This window comes from Theropithecus gelada, chromosome 11 (assembly GCF_003255815.1).
Source record: "Theropithecus gelada isolate Dixy chromosome 11, Tgel_1.0, whole genome shotgun sequence".
Classification (NCBI taxonomy): Eukaryota; Metazoa; Chordata; class Mammalia; order Primates; family Cercopithecidae; genus Theropithecus; species Theropithecus gelada.
The window spans coordinates 44,006,425-44,026,351 of NC_037679.1; the positions used below are offsets into that span (position 1 = coordinate 44,006,425).

At 35.1% G+C, this 19,927-nt stretch overlaps 1 protein-coding gene across 2 annotated transcripts in view; it reads right to left on the reverse strand.

Annotated features, from left to right (window-relative positions):
- Nucleotides 1-3,989: 3,989 nt before the first annotated feature.
- Nucleotides 3,990-19,927, reverse strand: part of SLC6A15 (solute carrier family 6 member 15) — a 54,967-nt gene continuing 39,029 nt past the window's right edge. The window contains exons 6-11 of one of the 2 annotated variants that reach the window (XM_025403616.1): nucleotides 17,308-17,549; nucleotides 16,820-17,012; nucleotides 14,681-14,873; nucleotides 11,277-11,436; nucleotides 7,686-7,848; nucleotides 3,990-6,273 (exon numbers count right to left, since the gene is read on the reverse strand). In XM_025403616.1, the coding sequence (XP_025259401.1) occupies nucleotides 5,899-6,273; nucleotides 7,686-7,848; nucleotides 11,277-11,436; nucleotides 14,681-14,873; nucleotides 16,820-17,012; nucleotides 17,308-17,549 (1,326 nt within the window). In that variant the 3' untranslated portion in view covers nucleotides 3,990-5,898. The remainder of the gene's footprint in view (nucleotides 6,274-7,685; nucleotides 7,849-11,276; nucleotides 11,437-14,680; nucleotides 14,874-16,819; nucleotides 17,013-17,307; nucleotides 17,550-19,927) is intronic. The other variant, XM_025403615.1, reaches the window with a different exon arrangement.

The window sequence follows — 19,927 nt, forward strand, 5'->3', positions numbered from 1 at the left end:
ATAGTTTTCTTTGGCTGAAATCTGCTTAGTGTCCTATAACCTTCTTGCATTTGAAAGCTGATATTCTCTAGGTTTAGGAAGTTCTCTATTATTATCCCTTTGAATGAACTTTCTACCCTGGTCTCTTTCTCCGTCTCCTCTTTAAGGGCAGTAACTCTTAGATTTGCCCTTTTAGGCTATTTTCTATATCTTATAGACATGCTTGATTCTTTTTATTTTCTTACGTGTCCTCTGACTGTATTTCAAATAGTCTGTCTTCAAGCTCACTAATTCTTTCTTCTGCTTAATCAGTTCTGCTATTAGGAGATTGATGCATTTTCATTATGTCAATTGCACTTTTCAACTCCAGAATTTCTGCTTCTTTCTAATTATTTCAATCTCTTTGTTAAATTTATCTGATAGAATTCAGAATTTCTTCCTTGTGTTATCTTGAATTTCTTTGAGCTTCCTCAAAACAACTATTTGAAATTCTCTGTCCAAATGATCACATATCTCTTTTTCTCCAGGGCTGGTCCCTGGTGCCTTTTAGTTCATTTAGCAAGCTCATGTGTTTCTGAATCATCTTGATGCTTATGGATGGTCAGTGCTTCCGGGGATTGACGAGTCAGGTGTTTATTGTACTCTTTGCAATCTGGGCTTGTTTGTGCCTGTCCTTCTCGAGAAGGCTTTCAAGGTATTCAAAAGGACTTGGGCCCGAAGCCCAATAATGCTGTTTTGTTTTGTTTTATTTGCAGATTCACAGAGATACCACCTTGGTGACTTGAATAAGATCTGGGAACATTTTCTGGATTACCAGGGAGAGACACTTGTTCTCTTCCCTTAATTTCTCTCAAATAAATGGAATCTTTGTACTGAGCCACCTGCAACTGGGAGTGTGGCACTGAAAGTACCCCTGTGGTACACTGTGGTACACTACTGGAACTATGCTGGGTTTGACCTGAAGCCAGCACGACACTATGTCTCACCCAATGCCCTCTGTAATGACTACCTGGCTACCACCTGTGTTCATTCAAGGCCCTACAGCTCCACAATCGGTAGGTAGCAAAGCCAACCAGTTCCTTCCTTTCAGGTCCTTCCTTTCAGGTGGTGGGTTCTCCCAGGTCCCAGACAGGTCCAGAGATGCTGTCCGGGAGGCAGGGATTAGAGTCAAAAATCTTAAAAATATACCTGATGTTCTATTCTTCTGCAGCTAAGCTGGCACTCAAAGCACAAGACAAAATTCTTTCCACTCTTCCCCCGCTTTCCTCAGTCAGAGGAGCCTCTCTGTGGCCACCATCACCACCAGCCCATAAGGTTCTCTGCCAGACCACCACTGATGTTCACTTAAAGACCAAGTACTCTTCAGTCAGCTATGGTGGATGCTGCCAGGACTGGGACACACCCTTCAGAAAAGTGGGCTCCCCTCTGGCCAAGAGCTGGTCCAGAAATGCTGTCCAAGAGCCTAGTCCTCGGCTCAGAGATCCCAAGACCGTGCTTGTTGCCCTAGCCTATTGTGGCTGAGCTGGTACCCAAGGTGCAAGACAAAGTCCTCTATTTTCTCCCTGATTTACTTAAACAGAAGGAGTCTTCTACTATTGTCACTAGAGCTGGGAGTGTGCTGGGTCACATCTGAAGCCAGTACATCTCAGAGCCCAAGGCCCATGGCATACTACTTGGGTATCACTACTGGTTATTCAAGGCACAAGGGCTCTTTAGTCAGCAGGTGGTAAGTCCTGCCGGGACTGGGTCTTTTCCTTCAGGGCAGAAGGCTCCCTTTTGGCCCAAGATGTGTCTAGAAGTGTCACCCAGGAGCTAGCATCTAGAATGGGGACCTCACAGCTCTACCCTGTGCCCCATCCTACGGTGGCTGAGCTGGTATCCAAGATGCAAGATACAGTCCTTCTTACTGTTTAATCTCTCCTCAAGCAAAAGGAAGGAGTCATTTTTGTTGCTGTGAGTCACACTGCCTGGGGTTGGGGGAGTGGTGGCACAGGCACTACTCCCTTAACCACCCAGGCTGGTGTCTAGGTCATGTGCCACCGTAGTCCATCCTAGTCCCAGCCCAGCAGTAGGAATTGCCTAGGAATTGCAGTCCTTGTGTCCTAGACTGCCTTTCAAGTTTACCTAGGACCCCAGAGCACTTTGGCCCATGTTGTTGAGGCTTGCTGAGACACCCAAGTTTTGACTGCTGGGATGGGCGATTTCCTTCTGGCTATGCATGGTCCAAATACTCTCCCTGTGCACAGGTGCTGACTGAGCCCAGCACAGCTTTTCTCTCTACGGTGGGAGGGCAGCACTGAGTTAAATGAAAAAGTCCCTTAGTCACTGTGCTTTCCCTTCCCCAAGTGCACACCCTGCACAGCAGGCCCTCTATTAGGAAATGGGAAAGAGGTGGCTTCAGCAATTCAAGAATGTCCCCTACCCTCTTCAATGCCTGTTTCAGCAATACGAAGTTAAAACCAGTATTATGAATGTTCACCTGATTTTTTTTGTTCTTGTGATCGTGCTCTTCTGTGTACACGCAGTTGTTAAAATTTGGTGTTCCTGCAAGAAAGATAAAAGGTGTAGGCTTCTATTCCACCATCTTGCTCCACCCCGTCATCCTTGTATTCTACTCCAGAATATTTATTATCCCTCCCGTCTCAGTCCCTAGTCTCCTTTCTGTTTGAAGACAGATGAATCTTGGCTACATCACATGGAGGTGCAACATTAGGCCAGAGTTTATAGAAGTAGTGGAAAGTAACACAAATTTGAAAGCCTCAAATTTTACAGTATAGAGAAGGCTATTTCAAACTGCTATTTGTTGATTAAATCTTACATTGCCCGGGAAAAGGCAGGTAGCAGTTCTCACTGGCAAACAAGAGAAAATGGAAAAAAATGAATAGCATTTATACTCTAATTATAATGGTGTCTTGCATAAAGTACTTAGAATAAGTTAGAATTTTAGTTAATAGATCCTGAGTGAATAAATCAATAAATAAGTGTACAACTGAAGAACCGACTGCATGAAGGAAGCAAAAAGAAGAGCACTTTGTCCATTTTTCTTTAACTTCTTTGGCCAGATTTCCTTATCTGCCAAGTGAAACCATAATAAGGGTTTTAAATTCTATTTCAACTCAAAAATAATATTCCTGCATTGTTCATATTACTCAGTGAATAGAAGGATGCAGAAATAATTCCTAGTGCAAGGCAGGTACCCAAACTGTAGATTATATCAAAAGGAAATGAAATCAGCACCTCATGGAAGATCTGTGCTCCCACATGCATTGCAGCCTGATTCATAATAGCCAAGATATGGAAACAATCTAAGTGTCAATCAATGGATGAATGAATTAAGAAATTATGATATATATACACAATAGAATATTATACCATTTGCAAAAGCATGGATAAATTTCGAGGACATTATGCTAAGTGAAGTAAGCCAGACACAGAAAGAAATAGAGAAATAGAGAATGACCTCACTTATATGTAGAAACAAACAAACAAAAAAAAGCCAAGTATATGGAAACAGAGAGTAGAACAGTTGATTACCAGGAGTGGGAAGAAGGTGAAAATGGGGAGAAGTAGGTCAAAAGGTTCAAAGTTATATAGATGAATAACTCTAGAGGTCTCATGTAAAACATGAAAATAATAGTTAATAATATTGTATTGCATACTGAAAAAAATGCTAAAAGAATAGATTTTAGGTTCACTTGCCACCAGAAAAGGCAACTATGGGAGATGATTGACAAGTTAATTGCTGCAACTATGTTTATGTATATCAAAACAGCATATTGTACACCTTACATATATACTTTTTTTGCTTTCACTATATTTATATACATCAAAACAGCATGTTGCATGCCTTAGATATATACTTTTTTTTTTTAAGAGCCCTCATGGCAAGAGAGCGAGAGAAGAAGAATGGTGCTATTTGGCAATGCATTATTGTGTTACCGTTAAAGTCTGGCAGGTTAAGTACTATAAAGATTAGGGTACTATATAAAAATATTGCCTCGACACAAAAATAAACAAAATTTTTATTACTTCAGCCTCTGAAATAATGAAGCACATTTGTGAGTATTCATATGTAAAATGCTGTCCAAAATAAATTTTTCACAGAAATAAGTAAAATATAGACGAAAGAATATAGAATGCTGTCATTTATGCAATATATTGTATTTCCAGAAGGATACAGAAGAAACCGGCAATGGTGATTGCCTTTAAGGATGGACAATGGATGGCCAGGAGAAATGTTGGATGAGAACTTGCTTCACACTGAATTGTCATAATTTTTTAGTTTTGTATCATGTGCATATACTGCCTATTTATAAAATATTAAACCTTTTTAAAGGGATACAAAACATAATACTCATGAATATATTTTAAAAGACTAAAAATGTATGCACCAGTGGAATTAATATTTTAAATGCTGTGATACTGTTTATTAACATCTATCTATAGCAGAGCAAGAATACTGGCTGAAATAAATCGATAGATACGGCATGTGTATTATCTCACCTATTTTGCTGCTATTTCCGTCACTGTTTTTAACATGTAACTGATCTGGTGGTAGGAAAAATGAAAGATTTTTAACTAGAGGGCACTCAGTGAGGTTTCTCTGCTCTATCCAATTTCATATACACAACAGTTTTATTTAAAAATCATAGTCTTTTATACTTTACAGACAATATTGACACAGCAAGCAGTCAATTGCACACATGGTTTCTTGGGAGGCTATAAGTACTTTTTCAAGAATCATAAGACTACATAAGAACACCATTGAACCATAATATTCTATTTTTCCTTTGTCTCTGAAGTGGTGGTAACTCTATTCAATTAATGTAATTAATCCCACTTGGAATGTGATGTTTAGTTATTATGAAATGCCTAAGTGCTGACTGAAATGAAAGACAATCCAGTTGAGGTGATACAAAGAAAATCAATGTGAAAAACAAACATTTCTAAACTTTGTTTATTTGTAGATTAAAATGTAATGCATTACAATTTTAACAATCACTTAAAAATGATGTATATTTGCATAAAACAGAAGCAAAACAGAAATAGATTAATTAAAATGCCATCTTGCTTCAAGTTTTCCAATTAGTACTTTAAGTACTTATATGCATTGCAAGTATATTGTATAAATATACTATGAATAATCTTGAAACCACAATAAATATCAAGTAGATTTTTAGGCACATGGCATGAGAAAAATGCAGAGTCTGCATAATTCTTGAGAGTGCTGAGTAACTCACTCTAGTTCATTTTCACACATATATTTTACACAAAATATACAGCCATCACTCACATGATTCTCAGTCACCTCTGAATCTCATCTTTCATCCCAGCATTAGTGCCTTCTTATGCTTTGATGCTATTGCTCTATACAGCTATTACATAAGAAAATATTTTGCAGTTTTCTTCAACTAATTGCCTAAGAAGGTATCAATGCTACCAAAATCAATACAGCCTATCTACATAATATATTCATGGAAATGTGCTGAGAGGCACCCACTTACAGAACTGCTCATTATGATACTGGAAGTTACCCTGAAGGCAAACTTATAAATTTTAAGGTATACCATTTTTAATTGCCAACACTACTAAACCCAGAAATTATTAGAAACTGAGGTAACACCATTTTTTTAAGAGATAGAAATACTTGAAAATACACCAAAGGTACTTAAAAAAAATCCTGGCATACATGTGCCTCAGCCATCCTAAGATTTGTCTGCAAACCTTTCTGTACAAATGTAAACCAAAGAATCCAAAAGAATGCTCAAGTTGAACTGACATATACTGTTAGGATTAAAGATCACAGCCATGGAACACCTGAGATCGCCCTCTGATAAGGGAAGCCTAATGCTTCTCTTAGTAGGGCCAATGTTCATTGGTAAAATTGAACCAAATAAAACCCACTGACTTTTCCCCCAGCTACAAATCAGATTCTGGCATATCTGGCATAATATCTGCCATCAAGTACCCTATTCCGTACCGTCCATTGGGAGCAGTATCCAGAGTTGGGGATCCACTCTGTTTTCGATAAATATTTTTACCAAAATTTGGAGATGGCATCTCGCTTGATATTTTTCCGTGAATGAGGCTTGTATCATCGCCCTCTAAGTTTACAGGCTCTTTCAGGACCCTTCCTCTCTTATAGGTCACAGATGCTAAATTACCAGAACTATCATCTATAAGGTTGAAGCGACGAACAACGAAGACTACAGGGACCGGGAGTATTGCAAAGACAACCAGAGAGACACAGACGACCAGTCCCCAAGTTGGATAGCTCAGAAATTCTTCAGATGCCTGTTAAAGAAGAAAATAATAATTATTAGTAATCTATCTTTCTTTGCACATACATGAAATATCGTACTTGCTTCCGGCTTATGAGGAAAGAATCTGGGCTGGCTTGGTGACTTGTTTTGACCAATAGAAAGCGGTGGAAATGACGCTAAGCAAATTCCAAGACTAAGCCTTAAAGACCTTCCAATTTCTGCTTCTGTTTCTTACAATGTTGCCCTGAATCCATAATGCTTGGAAACGTTATAAATGAAAAACCACCTAAAAAGAGAGCCCAGCTCTCCTCCAAGTTGAATGCAACTGCTTGAGTTAGCCCAGGCAAAAAAAGAAGAACAACGGCTTAGCTCAGCCACGGAACTGTAAGAAATAATACATCAATGTTGCTTTTAGCCATTAAATTTCAGAGTAGTTTGTTACTAAGCAATAGATACCTCTTAAACGTGTCATATATCTTTCTCAAATCTGAAAACCAAACTTTTGAAGCACATCTGGCCCCAAGGGTTTTGGTGAGAGAACAGATTTGTTTATGCCTCAGTCTAGAATTATTAACCACAGGATAGTTAAAGGTCACAGGTATCTCGGAAAATAAGCACTTTGATTTTATGGCAGCTGAGATATACCTAATGATTACATTATTATTCAGCTTGAGAATAGAAATTGAAATAGTTATTGCTAATATAAATGTTATAACAGAACTTTACTTTAAAATTTACTAAATTGTGTACTTTGCTAATACATATTTTTCATCATTACATAAAATCTGGGATACAATTCTTATTGATTGATTGATTGATTGATTGATAGAGCCTTGCTTTGTCACACAGGCTGGAGTGCAGTAGTAATCATAGCTCACTGTAACCTTCCACTCCTGAGCTCAAGCTATCCTTCAGCCTCAGCCTACCGAGTAACTAGGACTATAGGCGAGTGCTACCATGCCCAGATAATTTTTTTTCATTTTTTGTAGAGACAGGGATTCTCTATGTTGCACAGGCTGCTCTCAAGCTGCCAGCCTCAAGTGATCCTTTTGCCTTGGCCTCCCAAAGTGTTGGAATTATAGGTATGAGCCACTGCACCTGGCCTGGGATACAACTTAATAAATTCATGTATTAAAGCATTTCTGGTTTTGATTAATATGTTTCCTAGAGTCAAAGGCCTAATAATTATTGGTTCATCAATGTTAAGATGGATATATCTGCTTTAATAAGGACAAGGTCAGTGTTTCATATGTGTTAAAAACATCCACAATGTATTTTAAAAATCATATATGCTTGGGGCAGGGCACAAACGTAAATCTCATATCCTTGCATAAAAGCTATGCCATTCATTAACAGCAAAAAAATGCTGTGACAGAGACAAAATGCTCTAAAAAAGCTTTTTATGTACCTTTTAAAAATGTAATTCCCTTATTTTGTATTTACCTTATCTTCAATCCATGCATTATAGCCAGGAGGACTTAATCCCATATTCACAACACTAGCTATTAGCAATGATAATAGCATTAGAGGAGAAATGTATTTCCACATATAGTAGTAATATCTGCTGGGAGCAAAGCCCAGCATATCTTTTAGGTCTTCCATAAACCTGAATAAAAAGAAAGTATTTAATTATTCCTTAATTTAATATTGCTAAACCTTAAAAATGTGCATTGTATTAATGGTCTGACAAAGATTTAGCCATGGATACCCTATGACATTTTATATTGTATCAAAGTTCCTCTTGGAAGATGACTAGAAAGTAAAATGAAAACAGTTAAGTACTATAATTTTTATTTAGGGAAAACTCTCTTAAGCCAATTATTGAATTCTTCTACTGATAACTTTCTATTCTATAAACAAAATATTTTCAGTGCATTAAAAATTTATTGTCTCTTTTTTAGTAATACAAGTAATAATTACTAAAAGAAATTATTTAGAAATTATTTCTTTTAGTAATTATTACTTAATTATTATTAAGAAATATTAAGTAATTATACATTAAGGAATTATTACTATGCTATTAATACTATGCTATTAAGGAATTATTACTTTTAGTAATAATTACTTTTTAGTAAATAATTTTACTAACTATTGCTTTTACTAATTTTTCTATTACTTTTAGTAAAAATTAGTAAAAGTAATAATTCCTTAATATCACAGCATTAAAAGCATAATAATTCCTTAATATCATCAAATATACCTAATCAATGTTGTATTTTCTGAACTCTTCTTTTTACATTCTGAATTTTTAAAAAGGTCTACATATAGTAACTAATTGTTATGAATTGTCATATCTCTTGAGTCCATTCTTTCTTTCTTCTTTTTTTGAGACAGAGTCTCACCTGTTGCCCAGGCTGGAGTACAGTGGCACAATCTCGACTCACTGCAACCTCGTCTTCCCAGGTTCAAGCGATTCTCCTGCCTCAGCCTCCCGAGTAGCTGAGATTACAGGCGACCGCCACCATGCCCGGCTAATTTTTGTATTTTTAGTAGAGATGGTGTTTCACCATGTTGGTCAGGCTGGTCTCGAACTCCTGACCTCAAGTGATCTGCCCACCTTGGCCTCCCAAAGTGTTGGGATTACAGGTGTGAGCCACCGTGCCCGACCCAGTCTTAATCTCTATGTTTCTCCTCCCTTTTTCATTTCTTCCAAGTTGCTCCAGAATCTTAAAGGACATCTTCAGTGTAAGAATTCTATACCTGCCCTTTAGAAAAAATACGAACTTTGAAGAGCAAGAGACCTCATTTCAGATCACAGTTCTGTGTTCTTTTGATGTGTATCTTAATCTCTCTAAGTTTCATTTTTGGTGTTTTCCAAAAAGATAATATAATACCCACCTTTGAGGGTTATTACTAGAACCATAAACAATGGATGCTTAGCATACTACCTCACATATAGTACAAAATCGACAGATGCATCTATTAGTAGTAGTATTTTTTCTTCTGTTGTTATAAATAGTGTTATTCAGGAACACTAGCATTAAAAAGAGAGATTCCTTAGTAAGTTTATTATGAATAATTAACCATCTAAATGGAAATCTAAACTACAAATGTATTTACAGATCAATCCAATAACAACATCAAATTCCATCATGGTACGGGTTATGAGTTTTGAGTAGCCTAGTAAAGCTTAGAGAAAACTGGCCTTGAAATGAAGGTCAAGGTTACAGTACTGGCTCTACAGCTAACATATTGTATCCTCCTGTAAAAGAAGAGGCAGTTTCCCATCTGTAAGATATGGTTCATGTTAGTTAACACGGACTGTTTTTTTATTACAGACTTTATTTTTTAAGAGCAATTTTAGGTTCACAGCAAAATTGAACTGAAAGTGGAGAGATTTCCCATATAGCTCCTACCAATATACACGCATAACCTCCTCCATTATCAGTATCTCCCACAAGAGTGGAATATTGGTTACAACTGATGAACCTACATAAGTTAACATATCATTATTACCTAGAGCCCACAGTTTACATTAGAATTCACTGTTTGTGTCGTAAATTCTCTGGGTTTGGACAAATGTATAATGACATGTGTCCACCATTACAGTGTCATACAGAGTAGTCCCACTGCCCTAAACATTCTGTGCTCTGCCTATACTTCCCTGGATCTGGCCCAACCCCTGTCAATTGCTGATGTTTTTACTGTCTCCATAGTTTTACCTTTTCCATATTATAATATAGGGGAATCTTACAATATGTAACCTTTTCATATGTGACTTGTTTCACTAAGTAATATGCATTAAAATTCCCTCTGTGTCTTTTCATGGATTGAATAATATTTCACTGCCTGTATGTATCACAGTTTATTTATCTATTTACCTACTAAAGCATATCTTGGTTGCCTCCAAGTTTGGGCAATTATGAATACAGTTGCTATAAACACCCACGTGCAGAATTTTAAGTGGGCATAAGTTTTCAACTCCTTTGGGTAAATACCAAGTAGCATGATTGCTGAATTATATGGTACAAGCTATTACTACTATTATTATACAGTACATGATTATTAAATGTAAGTTCTCCTAACCTTCCTGGCCTGGAGCTTTTGGCAACCATAAAGCTTTGTTACAAAGCTTTGTTACAAAGCTCATTCAATACCAACAATATTCTTTATGTTGCTTAAAAGGACTCTGGTCTTCACTTAAGGTGCATGCATTGCTACTTTACCTAGGGCTGTAATGAGCTTGGTGATCTTATTATCTCTCAGTTCATATATGTGATTAGAGACAGTGACTATAAAAAGTATTGGACAAATCCTCCAAAGGTCTTTTTCCCTTGAGATTACTCTGATGCTTCACATCAGTTAAAATACATATAGTTTTCGTATCAGTGTACCTGATTGATGTGAAAAGTATATGTATTTGATATGAATTTATGAATAGTGAATTTATTCATTGTTTATGCACATAGCGAATTTAAGTAATGACTCCTTATAAATATAACGTTTGTGTGCAGCAAATGACATACACGTCTCACCTGGGAAAATATCATTTCCCAATATTGTCCTGCTATATAAGTCATTATGACACATGCACTCCTCTTATAAATCAGTTTAGCAAAATAATTAGGAGATAAGCTTTAGAGTTAAACAGAAATGGACATGAGTCCCAGGTCTGTCGCTGTCCAGGTGGGTGACAGGCAAGTCACAGGGTATCTCTCTAAGCTTGATTTTCCTTATCTGTGAAATGTAGATAACAACTACATCTGTGGAATGTAGATTAACAACTCAAAGAACCTAAGGTTCTTGGAACACTGCCAATACTTACTAGATCCTGAAAGTTACTTTTTGATAACCAGGACTAAATCAAAGCTCTAAAATTCTACACACTATTACATCCTATATAATTCTATTTGCCCAATAGGTAAATGTACTTTACCAAAACTGTTGAATCAATAAGAGCCTGCAAAAGATTTGATTTTTTAAAAGAATTGTTTCTTCTATTCATTTCTTTCCTCTTCTTAATGAAATGAATGTTGATAATTGATGTTTTCAAAAGAGAGATAAAAGTGAATACATAAAAGCAAATATACTTACTTATCTATGCCATAAACAAAGCATACAGCAATATTCTCCAAAATGACTACAATTAGCAGAGGCAGTGTAGCAGAATAATCATCAAACATTGTAACAAAGTAATTTCCAGAGCGTTGCACAAATATCAGGCCAATACAAAATGCCAGAAGACAACAGATAACTAGACAAAAGAAACAAATGAAAAAATGAGACTCTATGCAGAGCCAAGTCCTTTAAACTTTATTATAAATTATTATATTCAAACTTTTAAAACTTTTATAACATGTCCATCATATAAACAGGCAATACCTTTCCTGATACATGGTATATAACCTACTAGGAATTAGGTTACCTGGGTATAGTCCCAACATTCATACAAATTTATTCTAAGACAGTAATTCATCTCCCTGAATTCATTTACCAAGGTAAATTTACCAAGGTAAATAGGGCTGTAATGAGCTTGGTGATCTTATTACCTCTCAGTCCATATATGTGATTAGAGACAGTGACTATAAAAAGCATTGGACAAATCCTCCAAAGGTCTTTTTCCCTTGAGATTACTCTGATGCTTCACATCAGTTAAAATACATATACTTTTCATATCAGTGTACTTGACTGATGTGAAAAGTATATGTATTTGATATGAATTTATGAATAGTGAATTTATTCATTGTTTATGCATATAGTGAATTTAAGTAATGACTCCATATAAATATAACGTTTGTATGCAGCAAGTTATTCATTTACCAAGTACAATAATAAGTGAGACAAAATTTACAGAAAATTTTGAAAGTATAAATTTCCATACTCTATTCCTATAATTAATAGCAAAGTGACTTCAGGCAGCAAATATTCATAGGTCATTTCTTCCTTTTATAATGTTCTGTAGTGTTGAAATATAGATGAAATTTTTGAATTAATAATGAGACTAATATGGCTTATAATATTATGAAGTATACATATTATATCATTGATTGAAATATGGTTACTTTTCAAGCATAACTGAAAAAGTCTGACCACACCTAAAACCTCAACAACAATCCACATTTATATCTTTATCTTGCCTGAACAGGTTAGTTTGGAAACAAATTATAATGGAGTTATGCAATCTGATCATCCAAATAACATCTAAGAAAAATAATCTAAAAAGAGTTTCCCCAGCAATAGCTAAGAAACAGATGCATAAATTTCTGACCAGCTACTACTTAGAGAAGATTTGAAATTCATATAATATTCCCATGTTTTTGTTAGACTCTTTGTTTTTTTGTGCTCATTAGCAGAGAAGCCTCCAAAGGTAAAAGATGACTGCATTCCATTCCTCAACCACATTTCGGCAGAGGTGAGTAAACTTGAAAGAAGTAGAGTAGTAATGGCAGCTAAGGAAAAAAGACATCCATGGATTCAATCATATGAATGTTCCCTAACAATTTCAGCAAGTATGTGTTACACGAAGAAATTACCTCCATCTCTTAAGTACTATACTGGTGCTGTGAGTTACATCTTACAGAAATGAATATCATATGTAAACATATAATGTAGAATAAGAAAAGTAACATTTACTTGGATTCTACTGCATATTAAATTTAAATGCTTATCACAGTATAAAATAATATTGCATTATCTCATTTAATTTTTATAACATCCCAATTGAACAATGTATTGCTTTCTTTACAGATTAGAGAAATGGTCCTGAAGAACGTTAAGTAATATGCTTAAAGTCTAAGCTGGAAGTAGCAGAGTCTGGATTTGCACTCAAATCTGTCTTTCTCAACAGCCTGTGTCACTTTCACTATCTCCTAATTACACCACAGTATGAGGCAAATATAAAAAAAGCACATTATGGCCGGGCGCGGTGGCTCAAGCCTGTAATCCCAGCACTTTGGGAGGCCGAGGCGGGCGGATCACGAGGTCAGGAGATCGAGACCATCCTGGCTAACATGGTGAAACCCCGTCTCTACTAAAAATACGAAAAAAACTAGCCGGGCGTGGTGGCGGGCGCCTGTAGTCCCAGCTACTCGGAGGCTGAGGCAGGAGAATGGCGTGAACCTGGGAGGCGGAGCTTGCAGTGAGCCGAGATCGCGCCACTGCACTCCAGCCTGGGTGACACAGCGCGAGACTCTGTCTCAAAAAAAAAAAAAAAAAAAAAAGAATACAAAAATGACTTTAGCTTGCATTTCAGGCAGGATATGGATTTTCATATTAAGAAGTAGAAATCACTTTCTTGAATAATATAAAGCAGTTCCTCATTTCTGTTCAGCTGAATTGTGGATATATAGCTATCAACATTAACAAACTGCTGAAATTAAATTGTTTTATACACACACATACATGCACATGCACAAACACATACAGACATACTTATCAGAGCAGCAAGTGATAAAGGTATATATTTGAGAGTTATTTACACATAAATTCTTAGTTAATTTTTATGGCTAAGAAATAGCCTTTGGGAGATGCACACCATTGCCCAGCATTCAAGGTTATCCATAAAATTTTTATCCAATCTTATTTTACATCACTTACTAGTACTGTTTCTGTACTCTCGTATGGTTAGCTTTCTTACTGTTGCCTTTATCTCCATTTATGTATATTTACTAAAGTTATCCTCTGACCCTTGAGAAGACCCTTCCTCTTTCCAATTCAACTTCCATCTCTTTCTCTGACAGCTCCATCATATATTTAGATGACTTAGAATCTTTTGAATTCTTACATGTAAAATCCATTATGCTCTCTATCAGTATTTTACATGCTATAAGTCTTATCTATGCAATCTGATTTTAATTTTAGTGTTATTATTTTTGGAGATTTTTAAATATATATTTGTATCTCTCTTATAATTTTTTATATCTTTTATATCCCTTAAATGAGAGTGTGATGCATTAAACTGGTACTTTAAGAATCACTTGTAAATTGGACCTATTAACTACCATTCATATTGATAAATTATTTTCTTCTCTACTTGGAGACATTAACTACTAGTAAATCACTGTTGCTGCTGTATATGAGAACTGGATTTAGGTTTATCATTTTCAGCTATGTACTTTTTGGATAGGAATATTGCATCTGAACTGCTCTAATTATGATTATTTGACTTGAATACAAAATTATACACAAACACTCCATGACTTTATTCTAGTGTCAGTAATTCTTGATAATGCATTACTATTAATGAATTATAACAATAAATATTTATTAATAAATGATAAAATGTAATTTATATTAAAACATTCCTATTTTATAATATATATACAATAAAAATTTATATAATTAAAATGTATACAATGTATACAATCATAAATAAATAGTAATAATAGAAATTAATAAAACTCAAAATATAAGACTTTCCAGTTTTCATCTCTAAACTTTCACCAAGAATAAAATGGCCTGGCTTTGTTCAATGAAAAGTCAAATACAAAAATACTCACCAGTAAGAATTTCTTTCCTCACTTTGAAAGTGTCCACAATAGGCGTGACAATCCCTTCAATGGTTCCAAACATACTGCCAAGGCCTAGATTGACCAGCATGAGGAAAAACATCACTGACCAGAAGGGAGATGCAGGGAAATGTGTCATCGCTTCTGTAAAGGCAATAAAAGCTAAGCCAGTCCCCTGAACAGCCTGTAAAATACACAAAATAGCAACATTAGTACAGAATAATAATTAAACAATGGCTCTATATCTCAGTTACAATGAGGAGAAAAGAACTCTGAATAATGTCCAGGGCTGCTGGAAATAGACATGCTCACATCAGCTCTTAACCTGATGAATCATGTTGTCATTCTCAGAACCCGGATTTAATGTGATCAAGCAGATCCAAATAATGAAATTTTGTGTATAATTACTAAGCAGAGTACACGACTGTGTTGTATATACTATTTCACAAGACTCCTAGAATGAAAAATTATATTAAAGAATACATAATATGTTTGGTTTTTTTAAAAGCTTATGAATATGAATAGTGACATATTATCATAGACATATAAATACATATATATATATAAACTATTTCTGGCTCATATACATAAAGATTTAAAAAATTTGGTTTTACCTTACCTCAAAGTGGCTCAATCAATTGTTGTAAAATATATATATACTATGAATAATAAACTTGTTTTAAGAGAAAACTGCAAATGCAAAATAAAAGGATGTGAACAGAATAAGTAGATCATAAAAAGCCAATTTTTAATTTAAAAAATCTGTATCTTTACATTTTTTACTTCTGATATTCCTACCTCCCTGATTTAAAAAAAAAAAAAAAAAAAAAAGTTGGGCTGGTTTTCATAATTCAGGAGACACAATGAATTTCCAGACAAAACTAATAACAAAATGAATTAAAAGACAGACACTCCAATTGGGCAGAAAGAAATTGACTTACTTGCCAATATTAATGTTAGCTTATTTTTACAAATATCACAAATATTGAGTTGTAAAATAGCAACTTACTTCATCTAACTGTACCTATAACCAAACTTCAAGTTGATTGTGTCGTCTCATAAAGATAGATGAGAATTAAAAAAACAAAACTTTGAATAGTACATTAGTAATTAATTAAATATTTCCTTGAGAAATTCAAGGTTTTTCTATTAATGATGGCTTTACGTTTTTAATGAATAATATCCACACATGATTCTTTACGTTAGTCTCAAGTACATTTAACTATCTTAAAGCAAATAGTGACGAATTTCCCATTATATTTCCCTTTTTGACATACAGGAGACAGTGGCAGCCAATACAAGCACATTTATTAACGCTGACCGTTTTCTTACTTAATACAACATAGCTAAGAAAAAGAACTTGATCAGTCGGGCACAGTGGCTCAGAACTGTAATCCCAGCACTTTGGGAGGCAAAGGCAGGCAGATCATGAGGTCAAGAATTTGAGACCAGCCTGGCCAACATGGTGAACCCCCTTCTTCCATCTCTATTAAAATTACAAAAATTAGTTGGATGTGGTGTTATATGCATGTAATCCCAGCTACCCGGGAGGCTGACCAGGAGAACTGCTTGAACCTGGGAGGCAGAGGATACAGTGAGCCAAGATCGCACCACTGCACTCCAGCCTGGGCGACAGAGTGAGACTCCGGCTAAAAAAACAAAAAACAAACAAACAAATAAAACAAAAAAAAAAAAACCTTGATCATGACTTGTGGAACGCAACTACTAAAATTTCTATTTTAAATATTATTCATGCATCAAAGCAATCATATGATGTATATGTAAATGAGAGCCATAATTCTAATTCTGTATTGAATATTATAGCAAGAAAGATTTCAGACTGATCATCATTCTATGATGAAAATCACTTTATATTCATATTTTAAATTATTGTGGCTCAATCAATGAAATAACTTTTTAAAATAAAGCAAATCTTTACCATTTAAGAAAACATATTCTCTAAAATTAAGAATGTAAATTCTGAAAGCCTTACAATGCCCAGGAGCTTCTCTGGGCATTTTAAGAGCTTCCTCGGGCATTTGAAGACCCTTTTCCTGAAGGGAGTCTGCTGGACAATGCATATTTCAACTGAATGATAATTATTTTATTGCTCAAACATGGCTTACTAACTTTATTTAGCTCTTCTTCAATTTGGCAGGAATTGAGATGAAGAGCAGGAAACTCTTCTTCTTTCACTTTTTGAATGATGTCATAAACTAAATGATAATCTTCTGCAGTAACTGCTGAAAGGTTGATATGATGGGGAATAATATCCTGACTAATGTTTCCCATTTTCAAAAATTTCATGATCATCTCTGAATTTCTGAAAAATAAAACAACATACAAATGAGCACATAAGAGTTCTTTGGTGTATAGTTTGTAAACGACTATGCCATTATAAGCTAATGAATGAGCAATGTTCCCACACAAAGACATCATTAATGTTTGAGGTGATGACTATCCCAATTACCCAAATTTGACCATTATACATTGTATGTTTGTGTCCAACTATCACATGTATCTCATAAATATGTATAGCTATCATGTATCAGTAAAATTATAAATAACAAAATAAAAACTAAATAAGAAAAAAGGCAAATGGAAATTAATATTCATACTGTATAATGCATTTCTCATTTATGACATTTGCTTTGAAGCCCAGAACTGCAAACACCACCAATGTTGCCAGGACAGAAGTGAAAAAATTGATGAAGGACACCAGGACAGCATCAAAGTGGCAGTTGTTGTCTCTCTTGTTGTAGCTTGAAAAGGCAATGACACCACCAAATCCCAGACCTAAGGCAAAGAATACTTGAGTAGCAGCTTCTCTCCAGACCTTGGGCTCCAGCATTATTTCAAGCTGTTTAAAAATAAACATAATAGAATAAGCTACAAAATAATATTTCAGAATAATTAATTTTTATAGAATTTACTGTTTCAATATATTACAATGATATTTATGCAGCCAAAGGTTATTTAAATCGGGAAATAATATATTCTTAAGCATAAATAAACATCTATTTTTAGGAAACAATTATGAGTAAGCAAGTTTATTAATCCTTTACATGGAGATTTTAAGTACATGGGGATTTTCCACTTACATGGTGGTTTTTAAATACTTTAAGAATATGAAAGGGAATATGAAATGAGAATATGAAGAAAAATTAGTTATCTTCAGTAATTTCCCATTATGTCTTTTTTCTTTCCATAGCAAAACAGGTCAATTACCAATAAAAGTTAAGAGTTGCTTCACTAACACTCCATGCTTTGTGTTTTCTGCTGTTAATCTAATGGTTGAAGCAGAAAACGATTATAAACTTGTTAGAGTTGAACTATTTGTACTTTGCATATTCACATATGTATTCTTCATTCATTTAAAAGTCTACTAAAAGATTTTTCTTTGAAAATAGAGTAAATTCATCTATATTGTCTATAAGATACTCTTTCAGATCCAAAGTTCTGACACTGAACAGATATTAAATATTGAACAGATATTTCATGCGGTTGTGCTTTATGTCTTAGATAATTATCACTGTATATAATCAAAATTTAAATGAAACAATTCAGATCAGCCATGTATGGCACAGACCTCAATACATCAAAACAGTTCAGTTTGATTTCAGTAATAATAGTGTTTAAATTGGCGTTTTATCTCTTTTTACCATTACAATCAAATTGCCTTTATTGAGAGCAATGTCAAACATGGCTAAGAACATGAGTTCTACAGAGAGTTTCAGATTCTGATTCTGCCATTTAGTAATTTTACAATAGTGCAACCAATGGCAAATGACGTGTCCTCTCTGAGTTTCAGCTTCTTCAACAGAAAGATCAGAATAATAAGAAGGGTACCACTTACCACGGTGCCTACCACACTCTAAAAATGCTCAGTAACCGATAACATAGACAAGCTATAGCGGCAAACACACTGAAAAGCATTTTATGTGGCTTAATTCTTTTAGTATTCACAACAACCCATGAAGTTGTTGCTACTTTTACCTGAGTCTTAGGAAGGTTATGTAACTTGCCTAAGGTTACACAGCAGCTCTGAGGTAGAGATGAAATAAGAACACAGGTAGATTCCAAAATCCATATTCTCTCAAACAATAGGATGTATTGCTTCAACTAATTTTGGTTATTAAAATCTATGAAATATGCTTATTAAACATAATCATGATTATCTTCATCATTTATGAGCAATTAACATATGCATATTGTTTACTGGCCATTGCTACATCATATTCTATTAAAATACACTCAATTGTCTATCTCTATTTTGCCCACTAGATGGCAGAAAAGACCTATTTACTAAAGACCTTGCCAGCATCCCTTCCAATCTCTGACCTAAACCTCCACTCACTGTTTCAGGAGTATTGGATGTACTTACATACTTTCTCCCCTACACAAACAATGTAATTTTTTTAAAAAATTACAACTACTGGCCGGGCGCGGTGGCTCAAGCCTGTAATCCCAGCACTTTGGGAGGCCGAGACGGGCGGATCACGAGGTCAGGAGATCGAGACCATCCTGGCTAACCCGGTGAAACCCCGTCTCTACTAAAAAAATACAAAAAACTAGCCGGGCGAGGCGGTGGGCGCCTGTAGTCCCAGCTACTCGGGAGGCTGAGGCAGGAGAATGGCGTAAACCCAGGAGGCGGAGCTTGCAGTGAGCTGAGATCCGGCCACTGCACTCCAGCCTGGGCGACAGAGTGAGACTCCGTCTCAAAAAAAAAAAAAAAAAAAAAAAAAAAAAAAAAAATTACAACTACTTCTCATATTGAGTATCACATCCTACAGAAATGTAATAGAGTCTTATCAACACTCAATGAAAAGTTAGCTGAAGGAAAATTAACATTTTAATAGTGATCCCCAGTCTAGGTAAAAAATGTTAATTCATGCTGCAGTTTTCAGTACTGGGACTATATATAATTATTATGTATAAGCATTTAAATTCTAAAATATCTAGTTAAATCAAATGTTTAGAATTTTGTCAGAAGCAATTGTCAGTTTAGAAAGAGAATATATTCTAGAAATTCACACAGAACTTTGGTTGTCTTGAACTCAGAAAACATTTTCTTCAATATTATACATATAAGTATTTTTGGTCATTAAGTATGGCCCATTTGTAGCAGATTTAAATTATAGTGTGGCTGAAATTCATAAATCTTAACTAGTTGTTCACAGAGAAGTTCCAAGAACTCTAAATGTTAAACAGGACATTTGAAGTAGCTGAGAAAACCAG